This window comes from Oncorhynchus masou, chromosome 19 (assembly GCF_036934945.1).
Source record: "Oncorhynchus masou masou isolate Uvic2021 chromosome 19, UVic_Omas_1.1, whole genome shotgun sequence".
In the NCBI taxonomy this organism is placed as follows: domain Eukaryota; kingdom Metazoa; phylum Chordata; class Actinopteri; order Salmoniformes; family Salmonidae; genus Oncorhynchus; species Oncorhynchus masou.
In genome coordinates, this window is record NC_088230.1 from 21,168,614 (window position 1) to 21,183,916 (window position 15,303).

At 45.4% G+C, this 15,303-nt stretch overlaps 1 protein-coding gene across 1 annotated transcript in view; it reads left to right on the forward strand.

The window, feature by feature from the left end:
* The window catches only part of LOC135505991 (afadin-like), a 134,593-nt gene that overhangs the window by 68,646 nt on the left and 50,644 nt on the right, over positions 1-15,303 (forward strand). The window contains 8 exon segments of the mRNA XM_064925310.1: positions 635-789; positions 965-1,125; positions 2,822-2,979; positions 5,835-5,922; positions 8,576-8,734; positions 12,968-13,012; positions 13,817-13,911; positions 14,039-14,292. Coding sequence (XP_064781382.1) covers positions 635-789; positions 965-1,125; positions 2,822-2,979; positions 5,835-5,922; positions 8,576-8,734; positions 12,968-13,012; positions 13,817-13,911; positions 14,039-14,292 — 1,115 coding nt within the window.

The window sequence follows — 15,303 nt, forward strand, 5'->3', positions numbered from 1 at the left end:
GCTGTTTGACAGGGCAGGCCTGGAACACTGGATTGCTTTAACACATCTAATGCTTTATGGGGATTTAGTCTCTGACTGATCCCTTCTGAAAAGGCCCACTCTCTCGTGCTCTCTCTCTGCTTTCTATGGCCAAGTCTATGCCTCTGTCAGTTCACATTAGGCTTTGACTTTTCAGCCTGCTTTTTGTGAAATGGCCAAACGAAACTACTGCCGCCAAAGCAATGAAATCCTTTGTCAGCTGGTTATTATTCTGTTTACATATGCAGCATTATAAACGCCAGTCTTAAGTATGTGTGGGACTGCCAGTTTGATTGAACTCTGGCCATGTTATTTTCTGTCTGTCAGCTGAATCGACTAGCTGGCAGAGTGGTACCCAGGCCTCAGACTCTAGGTGTTAGGTAGGCCCCAGTACTTCCCTCTGTGTGGAGGCCCTGGGTCACTGAATCCTACATAGCCCTCAGCCAACCTGCCAGCCAGCCAGTTCCTAATACCACAGATCACCGAAATGACACACTTAGACTAAGTGAACTTCCTTAATAACAAACCTCACACCCTCTCCCATCGTAACTGCTTGCGCTCTCTTGCTCTCACTCTTTCACTCTTTCTCTTTATTTCATGCCCTTTCTCACCATAGAAGGCGCAGAGCAACGGGCCGGAGAGGGAGAAGGAGGGAGTAATCCAGAACTTCAAAAGGACACTGTCCAAGAAAGAGAAGAAGAAGGAGAAGAAGCGAGAGAAGGAGGCTCACATTTCTGACGGAGATGAGCAAGCACTGAGCAGAGAAGATGGGTAAGGAGGGCAATGTCACACGCTTTATATAATGTTTACTTACTTAGTCGTGCTGGTTGAAAATTATATAATTGACGAAGAACGTCCCCACATCCACCTGATAGTATATTAACATGCATGGTAAAGCAAATGGAGCCAAGGAGCACTTCTGAATGCATTTCTCCTGCTCCTCCAGTGAGAACTCCAGACTGGCGGCGGAGGTGTACAAGGACATGCCGGAGAACAGCTTCACCCGGACCATCTCCAACCCTGAGGTGGTGATGAAGAGGAGGCGGCAGCAGAAACTGGAGAAGAGGATGCAGGAGTTCCGTAGCAGCGACGGCAGGCCAGACTCTGGTACACTCACCCTGTCTGTCAATTAAAAACCTACAATGTGTTATTCATCTTATATTTGAACAGACTAGCGGTGTGAGGACACGAGTGTGAGAGCCGAGCGTGTGTGTCAGAGTGAAGTCCAAAAGCCATTGTCTCTGGTTCTTGTCGTGTCCCGTCTATGACCAGTCGAGAACACCCTGTCACCATACTGTAATTACATAAGTCCTGGATCAGTCAGAGCAGAGGTCCACTCTAACCCGCTTTAGCCAATGTCCTCTGTGAACACCACACACTGCCTGGTACTGCCAGTCCTCACATCTTGTTCCCTGTGGCTTACAGCCCTCTGCCAACCAATGCAGGAACTGCAAGCTGCAACACCAAAAATGGCCTAGGAGGTTTTTTTTCCTTCTCCCATAGTTAGTGACGTGTAAAAAAAGATTGGTCCGCCTGACCTCTGCATCCCAAAACTTTTTGGGTCAAGTGGTTATGGTGGCATTACTGTTGTTAAAAAGGCATTCATCTCGTAGTGTTTAGAATAAGTAAAAACATTGTCTTGAATCTAGGGTAATCTAATCCTAGATCTGTGGTTCGGGGCAACGTTCTACCTCCTGACACTTCTTTACCCAGGCCTCCGAGGTTATGTTGCCCAGACCTCCGAGGTTATGTTGCCCAGACCTCCGAGGTTATGTTGCAATTAAAGACCTCCGATGGTTATGTTGCCCAGGCCTCTGAGGTTATGTTACCCAGGCCTCCGAGGTTATGTTGCCCAGACCTCCGAGGTTATGTTGCCCAGGCCTCTGAGGTTATGTTACCCAGGCCTCCGAGGTTATGTTGCCCAGACCTCCGAGGTTATGTTGCCCAGACCTCCGAGGTTATGTTGCCCAGACCTCTGAGGTTATGTTGCCCAGACCTCTGAGGTTATGTTGCCCAGGCCTCTGAGGTTATGTTACCCAGGCCTCCGAGGTTATGTTGCCCAGACCTCCGAGGTTATGTTGCCCAGACCTCCGAGGTTATGTTGCCCAGACCTCCGAGGTTATGTTGCCCAGACCTCCGAGGTTATGTTGCCCAGGGCTCCGAGGTTATGGCCCAGGCCCTGTTGTTAAAAAGGCATTCTCCGTAGTGTTTAGTTATGTTGCCCAGGCCTCCGAGGTTATGTTGCCCAGGCCTCTGAGGTTATGTTGCCCAGACCTCCGAGGTTATGTTGCCCAGGCCTCCGAGGTTATGTTGCCCAGGGCTCCGAGGTTATGTTGCCCAGGCCTCCGAGGTTATGTTGCCCAGGCCTCCGAGGTTATGTTGCCCAGGCCTCCGAGGTTATGTTGCCCAGGCCTCCGAGGTTATGTAATCTGGAGGCCTTAGCCCTCTGGTCTGGTCAGCCTCTTCACACCCAGCTAAATACCCCTCTCTGTCACAGATATAAACCTTTATCCCAGTTTCTTCTCATATTTCCTCTCTATCTCGTCCCAGTCCAGAGGAGTAAAATCCCTGTGTAAAATAGGCCAGCAGTTTAGGCCTACAGCCCTGTCTTTTAACTCAACTCAGAGCCAGTGCTTAGTCTGAGAGGGAAAGATAAAAAATAAAGTGTGTGTGTCAGAGTGCTGATTGGGAGAAATACGGCTATATGGAATATTCCCACAATGGAAAGTAAAATATCTCTAATAGATAAGCATAATCCAAGGAATATGCTCACACGTGTGAGTGTCCTGTCTCTGTCTCTTAGGGGGGACGTTGAGGATCTACGCAGACAGTCTGAAACCCAATATCCCCTATAAGACCATCTTGCTGTCCACGACAGACATGGCAGACTTTGCTGTGGTGGAGGCCCTGGAGAAGTACGGCCTGGAGAAGGAGAACCCCCGGGAGTACTGCATCGCCAGGGTAAGAGTCAGCACACCACTCCATTCCAAACACAACTAGACGTTACTCTGCCCCATTAGAAGCCAACCTTGGGCCTGGAGAGTTACAGCGGGTTTGGGCCTTTATTCCAACCCAGCACCAACCTGATCCAGCTCTTCACACCCTAGATGAGCAGTTTATTAGTTAAATCAGGGTTGTTAGTGTTGGGACAAAATCCTTGCACACCATGGAACTCACCAGGACCAGGGTTGGTGATCACTCCTCCATATTAGCCTCACCAACCAAGCTTCTAGATCCGTCAAACTAAACACTGGACCTCGAAGCCAGTTCCACTGTATTTTTGTTCATTGTTTCCCTCTAATCAGGGGCTGATTTAGACCTGGGACACCAGGTGTGGGCAATTATTTATTAGGTAGAACAGAAAACCAGCAGGCTCCGGACCTCGTTGGGTCAGAGGTCAATACCCTGCTCTAGATATTACTATACACCAGAGGTATTCAAAGTCGGGGTCGTTGGGGATCTGCAGTGGAAAAAAAGAAATTGAACAGAACAGTGAGTACACATTATTGTGGCGATTATCACATTACCCTGCCGATTATTGTATAGGACAATATACAAATCTTTTTGAGTAAGATAATGTGAAAAATAAAATTTTATTAAATGTATTTTTTGAGTTTCTTTTACTTTTGATACAAGATTTAAATGTAAAGAAGGTTATTTGTTGACTTAAAATTGAGATATAGTGCTTTTTAAGGTTGTGTCGTTAGCTTGGGGGTGGGATGGGGTCCTCAGGAATTCAGAAAGAAAAAATGGTGTACCAGCTTAAATTGGAATACAACTGCTTTCCAGTTATACAATATGACACTCACCTTTCTCACCTTGTATCTCTAGTTTTATAGCATCGTCAAATCACGCACCCACTTGTGGTCAGAGTTTTACAGGGAACACTCTTAGTTTGGGAGCACAGTTCACAAAAGTGAAACGTTTGTATAGTGTCTTCAGAAAGTGTTCCCACCCCTTGACCTTTCCCACATTTTCTTGTGTTATGATCTGAATTTAAAATGGATTAAATGGGGTTGTTTGTCACTGGCCTACAAACTAAACCCCATAATGTCAATGTGTAATTATGTTTTTTACAAATTAATAAAAAATGAAAAGCTAAAATATCTTCCGTCAATTAGTATTCAACCCCTTTGTCATGGCAAGCCAGTTCAGGAGTGACAACGTGGTAAAGTCACTTAATAAGTTGCATGAATTACTACCTCATCTCTGTACCCCACACATACAATTATCTGTAAGGTGCCTCAGTCGAGCAGTGAATTTCAAACACAGATTCAACCACGAAGACCAAGGAGGTTTTCCAATGCCTTGCAAAGAAGGGCACCTATTGGTAGATGGGTAGAAATGGGGAAAAAAGCTGACATTGAATATCCCTTTTGAGCATGGTGAAGTTATTAATTACACTTTGGATGGTGTATCAATACACCCTGTCACTACAAAGATACAGGTGTGCTTCCATCTCAGTTGCCGGAAAGGAAGGAAACATGAAGCCAATGGTGACTTTAAAACAGTTACAGAATTGAATGGCTGTGATAGAAGAAAACTGAGGATTGATAAACAACATTGTAGTCACTCCACAATACTAACCTAATTTTACAGTAAAAAGAAGGAAGCCTGTACAGCAAAAAAAAATCAAAATATGCATTCTGTTTGCAGCAAGGCACTAAAGTAATACTGCAAAGCAATTAACTTTTTGTCCTGAATACAAAGTGGTGTGTTTGAGGCAAATCCAATACAACACATTACTGAGTACCACTCTCTATATTTTCAAGCATAGTCATGGCTGCATCATGTTATGGGTAGGATTGTGAGGCACTGTATATATGCCTCACAAAAGGAGCTGAGGTCACCCTTGTGTAATACACACCCCCGAGCCGCCATGCTGTCCTATTTAGAAAATGGAGGTGTGAGTAAGGAGTGAATGTTTGCTCGATTTCCCCTCCATTTGTCTCCGGGGTGAACTAGAGGACAGGGTGGGTGTTGCCGGGCCACATTTTAAGCTGATTTAATGTTTCAGCGGTAACTGGCCTAGGTCCTATTTAAACCCTACATACAGTATTTCATCAGCCGGCTGCACTGTGTGTGTGTCACTCCCCTCTCCTTCCCTTCATCCGTCTCTCTCCGTATCTCCCATCTGGCCGGCCACACTCCTCCCTGTGGTCTGACAGATTAAAGCATGAAGGGGTCTGTTGGCACAGGCCTTTGTTTGATAGTAATTGAATTGCATTTCTCCAAAGTGCCAGGCCAGCAGATGTGATGCTGTGTGTGTGTGTGTGTGGTTGCAGGGTAGGGATAGCAGAGCAGCAGCACCATGGCTGGCCTAATATCGCCTGTCATCGTGTGACAAACATCTCCATGCTTCAGCGCCAACCTTCGCCACCTCACATCCCTGCTGCCTGACCGCCTCGGTCACAGCCAATCACATTAAAGCAGTCCCTCCCCCTTCAGTCCCTCCACCATCCGCCTCTCATTTATACGTAAGAGTCATTAAAAAAGGAAACATTTTCAAATGTTCCAATCAGACATGGACATTTGCCTCGTCAGCGTCTTGTGTTGGACAGGTCATCACTACAGCCAGAGTGAGTGGAGAGTAGGGGGGAGAGAGGTTATGTCTGGAGCAGCCAGGAAAGGGAGAGCAGCCAGCTTTTGATGAACATGCTAATGTGCAGTAATCATGTTATAAAGGCTGGTTTGGTACACATCTTTTATGACCCCTATATACATTATAATTGAGGTATTCTATGTGAATTATTGTTTGGTTGAATTTGCTGTGGAATGTGTGGTTGTTTCATGGGTGTGGTTTTGTGGTTCTGCAGCACACAGATGACAAGTCTGGGAAGGAGATCATCCTGGATGATACAGAGTGTCCTCTTCAGATCTTCAGAGACTGGCCCAACGACAGAGGTAGGACACCATAGCACTACAGGCCCAATCATACATTCAGATCCTGCTTGTATCTAAAGTTTTACAGCACCTCTTCCATTGACAGCATTGCATGATTTATACACAGCTAAAAGCTCATTTGAACTAATAGTGAATCTACACTGAACAAAAATAGAAGCCCAACATGTAAAGTGTTGGTTCCATGTTTCATGAGCTGAAATAAAAGATCCCAGAAATTTTCCATAAGCAAAAACTTTATTTTTGTTAAATTTTGTGTACAAATTTGTTTACATTCCTGTTAGTGAGCATTTTTCCTTTGACAAGCTAATCCATCCACCTGACAGGTGTGGCATATCAAGTGGCTGATTAAACATCATGATTGTTACACAGTTGCACCTTGTGTTGGGGACAATAGAAGGTCGTAAGCTACGGACAACAACATTGCATTTGATTGATTGACAATTTGAATGCACAAAAATAACATTGAGATCCTGAGGCCCATTGTGACGCCCATTTCAAAAACAATAAACGTTATCTCAAATCAAATTTATTTATATAGCCCTTCTTAGATCAGCTGCTATCTCAAAGTGCTGTACAGAAACCCAGCCTAAAACTCCAAACCGCAAGCAATGCAGGTGTAGAAGCACGGTGGCTAGGAAAAACTCCCTAGAAAGGCCAAAACCTAGGAATAAACCGAGAGGAGTGGCCAGTCCTCTTCTGGCTGTGCCGGGTGGAGATGATGTTAAAATGTTCATAAATGACGGGCATGGTCAAATAATAATTATCACAGTAGTTGTTGAGGGTGCAACAAGTCAGCACCTCTAATGCTCCTGCTGTCTCTAGAGAGTTGAAAACAGCAGTTCTGTGACAGGTAGCACGTCCGGTGAACAGGTCAGGGTTCCATAGCCACAGGCAGAACAGTTGAAGCTGGAGCAGCAGCACGGCCAGGTGGACTGGGGACAGCAAGGAGTAATCATGCCATGTAGTCCTGAGGCATGGTCCTAGGGCTCAGGTCCTTCGAGAGAGAGAAAGAAAGAGAGAATTAGAGAGAGCATATTTAAATTCACACAGGACACTGGATAAGACAGGAGAAATACTCCAGATATAACAGACGGACCCTAGCACCCCGACACAAACTATTGCAGCATAAATACTGGAGGCTGAGACAGGAGGGATCAGGAGACACTGTGGCCCCATCCGATGATACCCCCGGACAGGGCCAAACAGGCAGGATATAACCCCACCCACTTTGCCAAAGCATAGCCCCCACACCACTAGAGGGATATCTTCAACCACCAACTTACCATCCTGAGACAAGGCCAAGTATAGCCCACAAAGATCTCCTCCACGGCACAACCCAAGGGGGGGGGTGTCAACCCAGACAGGAAGACCACGTCAGTGACTCAACCCACTCAAGTGTCGCACCCCTCCTAGAGACAGAATGGAAGAGCACCATTAAGCCAGTGACTCAGCCCCTGTAATAGGGTTAGAGGCAGAGAATCCCAGTGAAGAGAGGGGAACCGGCCAGGCAGAGACAGCAAGGTTGGTTCGTTGCTCCAGTGCCTTTCCGTTCACCTTCACACTCCTGGGCCAGACTATACCCATTCTCATACACTTATACTCTCTACACTCGCCAGTTTTAGCTTTAGCCAGTACTATCTTCAGATGAGCCTTAACGTCGGTAGCCCTGCCCCCTTGTAAACAGTGTATGATCACTGGATAATTTGTTTTAAGTCTAATACTGCGGGTAATGGAGTCGCCAATGACTAGGGTTTTCAATTTGCCAGATTTAATGGTGGGAAGCTTTGGCGTCTCAGACCCCGTAACGGGAGGAGTAGAGACCAGAAAAGGCTCGTCCTCTGACTCCAACTTGCTGCTTAATGGGGAGAGCCATTTGAAAGTTTGTCGGCTGAATGAGCGACACCGGTTGAGCATTCCTCCAGCATTTCCCTGAAGAAGCCATGAGAATTCCAGCATTTCCCTCCAGAAGCCATGAGAAGGTTGTCCGGCTGCGGGGACCAGCATTTCCAGCATTTCCTTCCAGAAGCCATGAGAAGGTTGTCCGGTTGCGGGGACCGTGCGAGGGTATTTATACTACATTCCTCCAGCATTTCCCTCCAGAAGCCATGAGAAGGTTGTCCGGCTGCGGGGACCGTGCGAGGGGATTTATACTACATTCCTCCAGCATTTCCTTCCAGAAGCCATGAGAAGGTTGTCCGGCTGCGGGGACTGTGCCAGGGGATTTATACTACGATCTGTACTTACTGGTGGCACAGACGCTGTTTCATCCTTTCCTACTCTGAAAAAAACTACAAAATATAAATGGTAATTAAAAAGTAAAAACCGTTAAGTTGTCAGGTAGCAAAGTAAGGTTAGCAACAAAACACACAGCAGCACGTAAACATGTCTGCTAGTTGTGACCGGAAATGACATCTGTGCCCAGCAGATGTTATCTGTATTTCCAGTCATGTGAAATCCATAGATTTGGACCTAATGAATTTGTCGGCTGAATGAGCGACACCTGTTGAGCATTCCTCCAGCATTTCCCTCCAGAAGCCATGTTGCGTTGAGGATAGTCCGTTGTCTGTAAGGATTCTATTGTTTTTATCTGAAATCCCCTGTCTATACTGCCCTCTCCTGGTAGCTCTGGGTCATAATGCATGTGTTGTTTCAGGAGACCTAGTATTCCAGCTGAAGAAGAGACCTCCAGACTTTGTGCCAAAGAAGGGCCGCAAGCCAGAGGACAAGGGCCCCAGGGGGAAGGGCATGGACGTGCCCCTGCATGGGTCTCTACCCCCAGAGAAACTGCCTTACCTGGTGGAGCTCAGCCCAGGTGCGTCATACACACACGCACTGCAGATCACATATTTTTGACACATATACACACTCTTGAACAAGAACACACACACACATTCCCAGCCGACGCCAAATGCTGGCGTGTACAGAAATGCAGGATGTAAAACGACAGTTAATTCTACTCACATAGCAAACAGAACAGTATAATCACTGTAATTGCGCAATGACATTCACACACCAGTAGAGGCATGGTAGGCAATATGGACCAAACCTGATACCCTGAACTTTCTAGTCTTATAACAAGGTGAGTGAGGTGGGCGCGAGAAGCATCTCCTGCCAAGTCGACTGTACCTAGGCTTGGGCGGTATCCAGGTTTTCATATTGTCATACCGTCCTTCTCTAATCCCGGGAATTACGGTATTACCGGCACACAAGGGGCGCTAAAAATGCAAGAAAATCCCTTTTGGGCCTCTATTACCAGAATGCTAATAAAATTAGCCCCAACTGATAGTGAACTCACATAGAAGCTGTTAGCTAAATGCTAATGAGCGAAAACGAACTTCAACAAATTGCAAGATGGGCAAATCCAGCTCATAAAATTTTACAAGCATAGCTAGTGTAGCTACCGAATCACTTTCGGTGAGTGTGGACATTTACAAGCAAAAGTGAACAAGGCAAATTGTGCAAAAGAACAAAGTTGTGATGCAAGTAATCCTTCTCACCCCCCCCCCCCCTTAATGATTTAGATGCACTATTGTAAAGTGGCTGTTCCACTGGATGTCAGAAGGTGAATTCACCAATTTGTAAGTCGCTCTGGATAAGAGCGTCTGCTAAATGACTTAAATGTAAATGTAATGTAAATGCTTTTCTGAGGGAAGAGCAGCATATGTACACCGAAGAACAGAGGGAAAAAAACACTATGAAGCACTGGAAAAAATGGCGGCTGTAGTGATAAATTATCCATAGCTGCACAGCAGAGACTCACCGATAGAGAACGCTATGGACTGACTAGCTCCCGCTTTCTCCCGTTGTGCTATTTACAAACGAACACGTGACTGGCTCAACTGTTCTGGGTAAACGGTAAACTTCATCATGTCAAATAATGTGACCGGTGAAATGAAGTTGCACAAGTTCACTGCAGGTATTAACTTAAGAAGGCTACAAATATTCACATTTATTGAAAACTTCAAATTAGAGGTCGACCGATTAATCGGATTTGCCAATTAATTAGGGCCGATTTCAAGTTTTCCTAACAATCGGAAATAGGTATTTTTGGACACCGATTTGGCCGTATTAATTTTTATTTTTTTAACACCTTTATCATTTTATTTTAACTAGGCAGGTCAGTTAAGAACACATTCTTATTTTCAATGACGCCCTAGGAACGGTGGGTTACCTGCCTTGTTCAGGGGCAGAATGACAGATTTTTACCTTGTCAGCTCGGGGATTCAATCTTGCAACCTTACAGTTAACTAGTCCAACTCTCTAACCACCTGATTACATTGCACTCCACGAGGAGACTGCCTGTTACATGAATGCAGTAAGAAGCCAGGGTAAGTTGCTAGCATTAAACTTATCTTATAAAAAACAATCAATCATAATCACTAGTTAACTACACATGGTTGATGATATTACTAGTTTATCTAGCGTGTCCTGCGTTGCATATAATCGATGTGGGTGCATATTCGCTAAAAAGGACTGTCTTGTCCAATGTGTCCCTAACCATAAACATCCACACCTTTCTTAAAATCAATACACAAGTATATATTTTTAAACCTGCATATTTAGTTAATATTGCCTACTAACCTGGCTTGTTGCGAACTCTTTGAAGACTATTTCTTCCTAACAAAGACTGCCAACTTCGCCAAACGGTGGATGATTTAACAAAAGCGCATTTGCGAAAAAAGCAGAATCGTTGCACGACTGTTCCTAACCATAAACATCAATGCCTTTCTTAAAATTAATACACAAAGACTATATTTTTAAACCTGCGTATTTTGCTAAAAGAAGTCCAGGTTAGCAGGCAAAATTAACCAGGTGAAATTGTGTCACTTCTCTTGCGTTCATTGCACGCAGACTCAGGGTTTATGCAACAGTTTGGGCTGCCTAATTTGCCAGAATTTTACGTAATTATGACAGAACATTGAAGGTTGTGCAATGTAACAGGAATATTTAGACTTATGGATGCCACCCTTTAGATAAAATACGGAACATTTCCGTATTTCACTGAAAGAATAAATGTCTTGTTTTTGAGATGATAGTTTCCTGATTCGACCATATTAATGCCCTAAGGCTCGTATTTCTGTGTTATGTTATAATTAAGTCTATGATTTGATAGAGCAGTCTGACTGAGCGATGGTAGGCACCAGCAGGCTCATAAGCATTCATTCAAAGCGCACTTTCGTACGTTTTGCCAGCAGCTCGTCGCTGTGCATCAAGCGTTGAGCTGTTTATGACTTCAAGCCCATCAACTCCTGAGATTAGGCTGGTGTAACCGATGTGAAATGGCTAGCTCGTTAGCGGGGTGTGCGCTAATAGCGTTCCAAACGTCACTCGCTCTGAGACTTGGAGTGGTTGTACCCCTTGCAGAGGGACCTTTGTGGAGTGATGGGTAACGCTGCTTCGAGGGTGGCTATTGTCGATGTGTTCCTGGTTCGAGACCAGGAGAGGGATGGAAGCTATACTGTTACACTGGCAATACTAAAGTGCCTATAAGAACATCCAATAGTCAAAGGTATATGAAATACAAATCGTATAGAGAGAAATTGTCCTATAGTAACTACAACCTAAAACATTACCTGAGAATATTGAAGACTCATGTTAAAAGGAACCACCAGCTTTCATATGTTCTCATGTTCTGAGCAAGGAACTTAAACGTTAGCTTTCTTACATGGCACATATTGCACTTTTACTTTCTTCTCCAACACTTTGAATTATTTAAACCAAATTGAACATGTTTCATTAATTTTTTTTAGACTAAATTGATGTTATTGGTGTATTATATTAAGTTAAAATAAGTGTTAATTCAGTATTGTTGTAATTGTCATTATTACAAATACAGATACCGATTTACAAAAAAATGTATCAGCTTTTTTTGGTCCTCCAATAATCGGTATCGGCGTTGAAAAATCATAATCGGTCGACCTCGACTTCAAAGAAATAGTTTTGATAGTATTGAAAAACCATCCCGTTGCTTTTTCAAATGCTCCAGTATGCGGTATACTTCCCAAGCCTAACTGTACTCTCTCTCTCCCACTCGCTGAAGACACATTTCAGTTGAATGCATTGTTGTACAACTGACTAGGTATCTTCCCTTCCCCACCAAGAGAATGCTTTCAGGACCACAGTAGCTGCTGCTCGTGTTCTTCCTTGGTCAGGAATGGGAGTGGTTTGATGTTGGTGGGGGCCACAAAAAACATGGAACTCATCATTAGGAGTCGCTGTGGCTCGGGTCTGGGTACCCCCGAATTAGGGTGGAGGTGAATGCTTGCAGCTTTTAATATAACTAATGATCACGAGGCAAGGTAATTTAACCATGCTTACTACAAGTTTAGATAGCTGGACGATAGACTAACTTACCAATCACCCCCCAAAAATAGCTGACATGGGCTAATTGACTGACTGCTGATGCACAACCAAATTTCAAAGTTGCACCAGTGTTGAGACCCTGGCTGAGTCCCGCTCCCCCTACAAAAGGCGCGGGCAACCAGTTGCCCATCCCTGGCCTAGGTGTTGGGTCCAGTACGATGGTCAGTCCTCACTGCTAGGCTGGCCCTAACAGCTGCCTGTTTCCACTTACCCTCTCTTTCTCTCTCGCTCTCTCTCTCTGCTCCCCTGACCAACCATGCAGTGCACTAACCCTGTCTCTCAGAACCATTTTTAACCTCATGGATTTGATTAGTACTTAAAATATTTGAAATTTTGCAATCTGTTTGCTTACTTTGCCACAAAAGTGTGTCTCCCAGGCAATGGTTATCTGCTCTATCTGCAGGAAAGTGATTCAAGGTGTGTGGAGGGTTTAGGTGAAGGCTGTGTGTGTTAGTGTGGATTCTGCGATTAAAAAAAAAAAAAAAAATGATTGGTGATTATTACTGTGAGTGTGTGAGGCGAAGAAGGGCTCTGTGTTTTCTCCTTGGTGCAACATTTACACCCCATGCTGTGTCTTCTCTCTCCTGGCTTCCTGTGGCGTGTTCTGTCTGTCGCTACTACCTACTGCTGTGTCTTACTGCTGTGTCTTACTGCTGCCGCCTCTGCATGTCTGCTCACCTAGGGAGGGGGAATCACTATGGCTACTACACCTATCGGCACCACGAAGGTAAACCTACCACCCACGCCTCTCCTCCTCTCCACCACCACACCCATCTACTGCTGTGTTTCTCTGGATAGAAGTTGACTTGTGGTAGAACCTGCCCTTAAGTACAGATCTAGGATCAGACTACCCTGAAGATTATTGGTTATTCTAGTTTTGACCATTATTGTGATAGATCTTTTGCTATCTGACCTTGTATCAGTGGTTAGTTGTTAGGGTCAACTCCTACCCGATCTCCTAAGTTTCCCTTTGGCATTGATCTAGGATCAGGTTCTCCACCCCAAATGCTCGCCATAACAATTCCGTGAAAGGAAACCTTTGATCAGTGTCTGTGGGCAACTGAATGCTACTGGCCTGAATGCTTTGTTGATCAGTGGCTCAGCCAATCAGAGAAGGGCCTCACTATCTAGGACGGGACCTTAAGTCAACTCCACTGCACTAAGCCACGTTTAGGGCCGCTGCCAGACATTATTGAGCTTAGCAATAGCAAGTGCTTTTTGCAAATGAGGATTTTCGCAAAACCCATAGGATTTTCAGAAGATACATGTTTTTCCCACCCTTGTTAACTAATTTGCTGCTTTGCTTTTACTAAAATCTGTTTTTACTAATCAAAATACACAGATTATCTGGTCTACTGGAAGTTGTTATGACAACAGGGTTTTGTATGTCTGTTTCCCCTCTTATGCATGTTGTGTGTGAAGTGTATGCCTCTGTCATGTGTTGGTAAGAATCTCCCTCTGTGATGTAGTGAGTGAGTGAGTGTGTCCCTCCATATTGTGAGTACTGACTGTCTCCTGGTCTCCACCATAGACGGCTCAGACTCCAGGGACAAACCGAAACTCTACCGCCTGCAGCACAGTGTTACTGAGGTGGGCTCAGACACTACAGACGACGGCTCCATCCAGGTAAGGACCTGCCCTTTGTCTGTCTGTCTCATGCTACATTGATGTAGCTGTAAATTACCACGGCAGACTGGACAGCTAGTTATCTGAGCTAAAGGTCTAGTAATACTGAGTGTCTCCTCTCCTCCAGCTGTTTGGTCCAGGTATCCTGCCCCACCACTGTAAACTGATGCATACGGAGGGTTTGGTGACAGTGACACCACACAGTCTGGAGGCTGAGACTTACGTGGATGGCCAGCGTGTCACCGAGACCACCGTGCTGCGAAGCGGAGCCACACTGCAGTTTGGCGCCTCCCACGTGTTCAAGTTTGTGGACCCCAGCTACGACCACAGCATGGGCAAGGGAGGGCCTGGACCAATGATGAGAGGCAGGCACAAGTCAGGGTAGGTGGGGTGAGGGGTGTTGGCGCCAGCATATACACTCAAACACACTCACCGGCGCACGCGCCCACCCACACACACCGTGGCCGCGAGAATAGTTTTCATTTCTAAAGAGCCCTGTTAGCCGACACCTATGGCGACAGTCAGTCTTTCCTCAACTCTTAGCCAAGACAGACTGGCATGTATAGTATTAATATTAGCCGATGTACAATGAATAGTAAGTCGTGCCGCTCTGTTCTGGGCCAGATGCAGCTTAACTAGGTCTTTCTTTGCAGCACTTGACCATATGACTGGACAATAATCACGATAAGATAAAACTAGAGCCTGTAGGACCTGCTTTGTGGAGTGGGGTGTCAAAACATCAGAGCATCTCTTTATTACGTACAGACCTCTCCCCATCTTTACAACCAAGATGGGTCTGGGGGGGGTTATTTATTTTTAGGGGGTGCGGCACCCTCAACCCCCCCCCCCCTTGGCTTTGACACACACACACTTGCAGTACACTACAAATGTAGACACATTTGGAAAGCTAGCTCGCTCATCCCAGTGGTGATGACAGGAATGGGACAGGAAGCAGCGGAGACCGGCTGAAACCAGTGTCATCAGTCCCAGGATGCATCTCTCAGCTGCCTGACTGAGCAGCACGATGGTGTGTTCTGAACAGGCCATGACAGCATAGCCTCCTGTTTACACATAGTTGCCAGCCACCAGAGATGACATTTGCATCCTTTTGGAGCCTTATATGGTGCACTGCTTTTAACTAGAGCCCTCTGGGTCCTGGTGAAAACAAATGTATAGAGTGTCATTTTACCCAGCCATGGCCTACCTGATAGTCATTCTGGTCTAGAACCCTGTGGCCGTAGTACACCAAACTAACTTCTGATAGTTGAATCTTTAGTCAAAACCTATATCCTGTCAGGTATCCTACCCACCTCTACAGCTCAGTCAGTGCTGCTGAATTCCATTTTGCAGGATTCTGACCTTCTCAAAGGTGTATTAGTTTGTTTGTTTGTT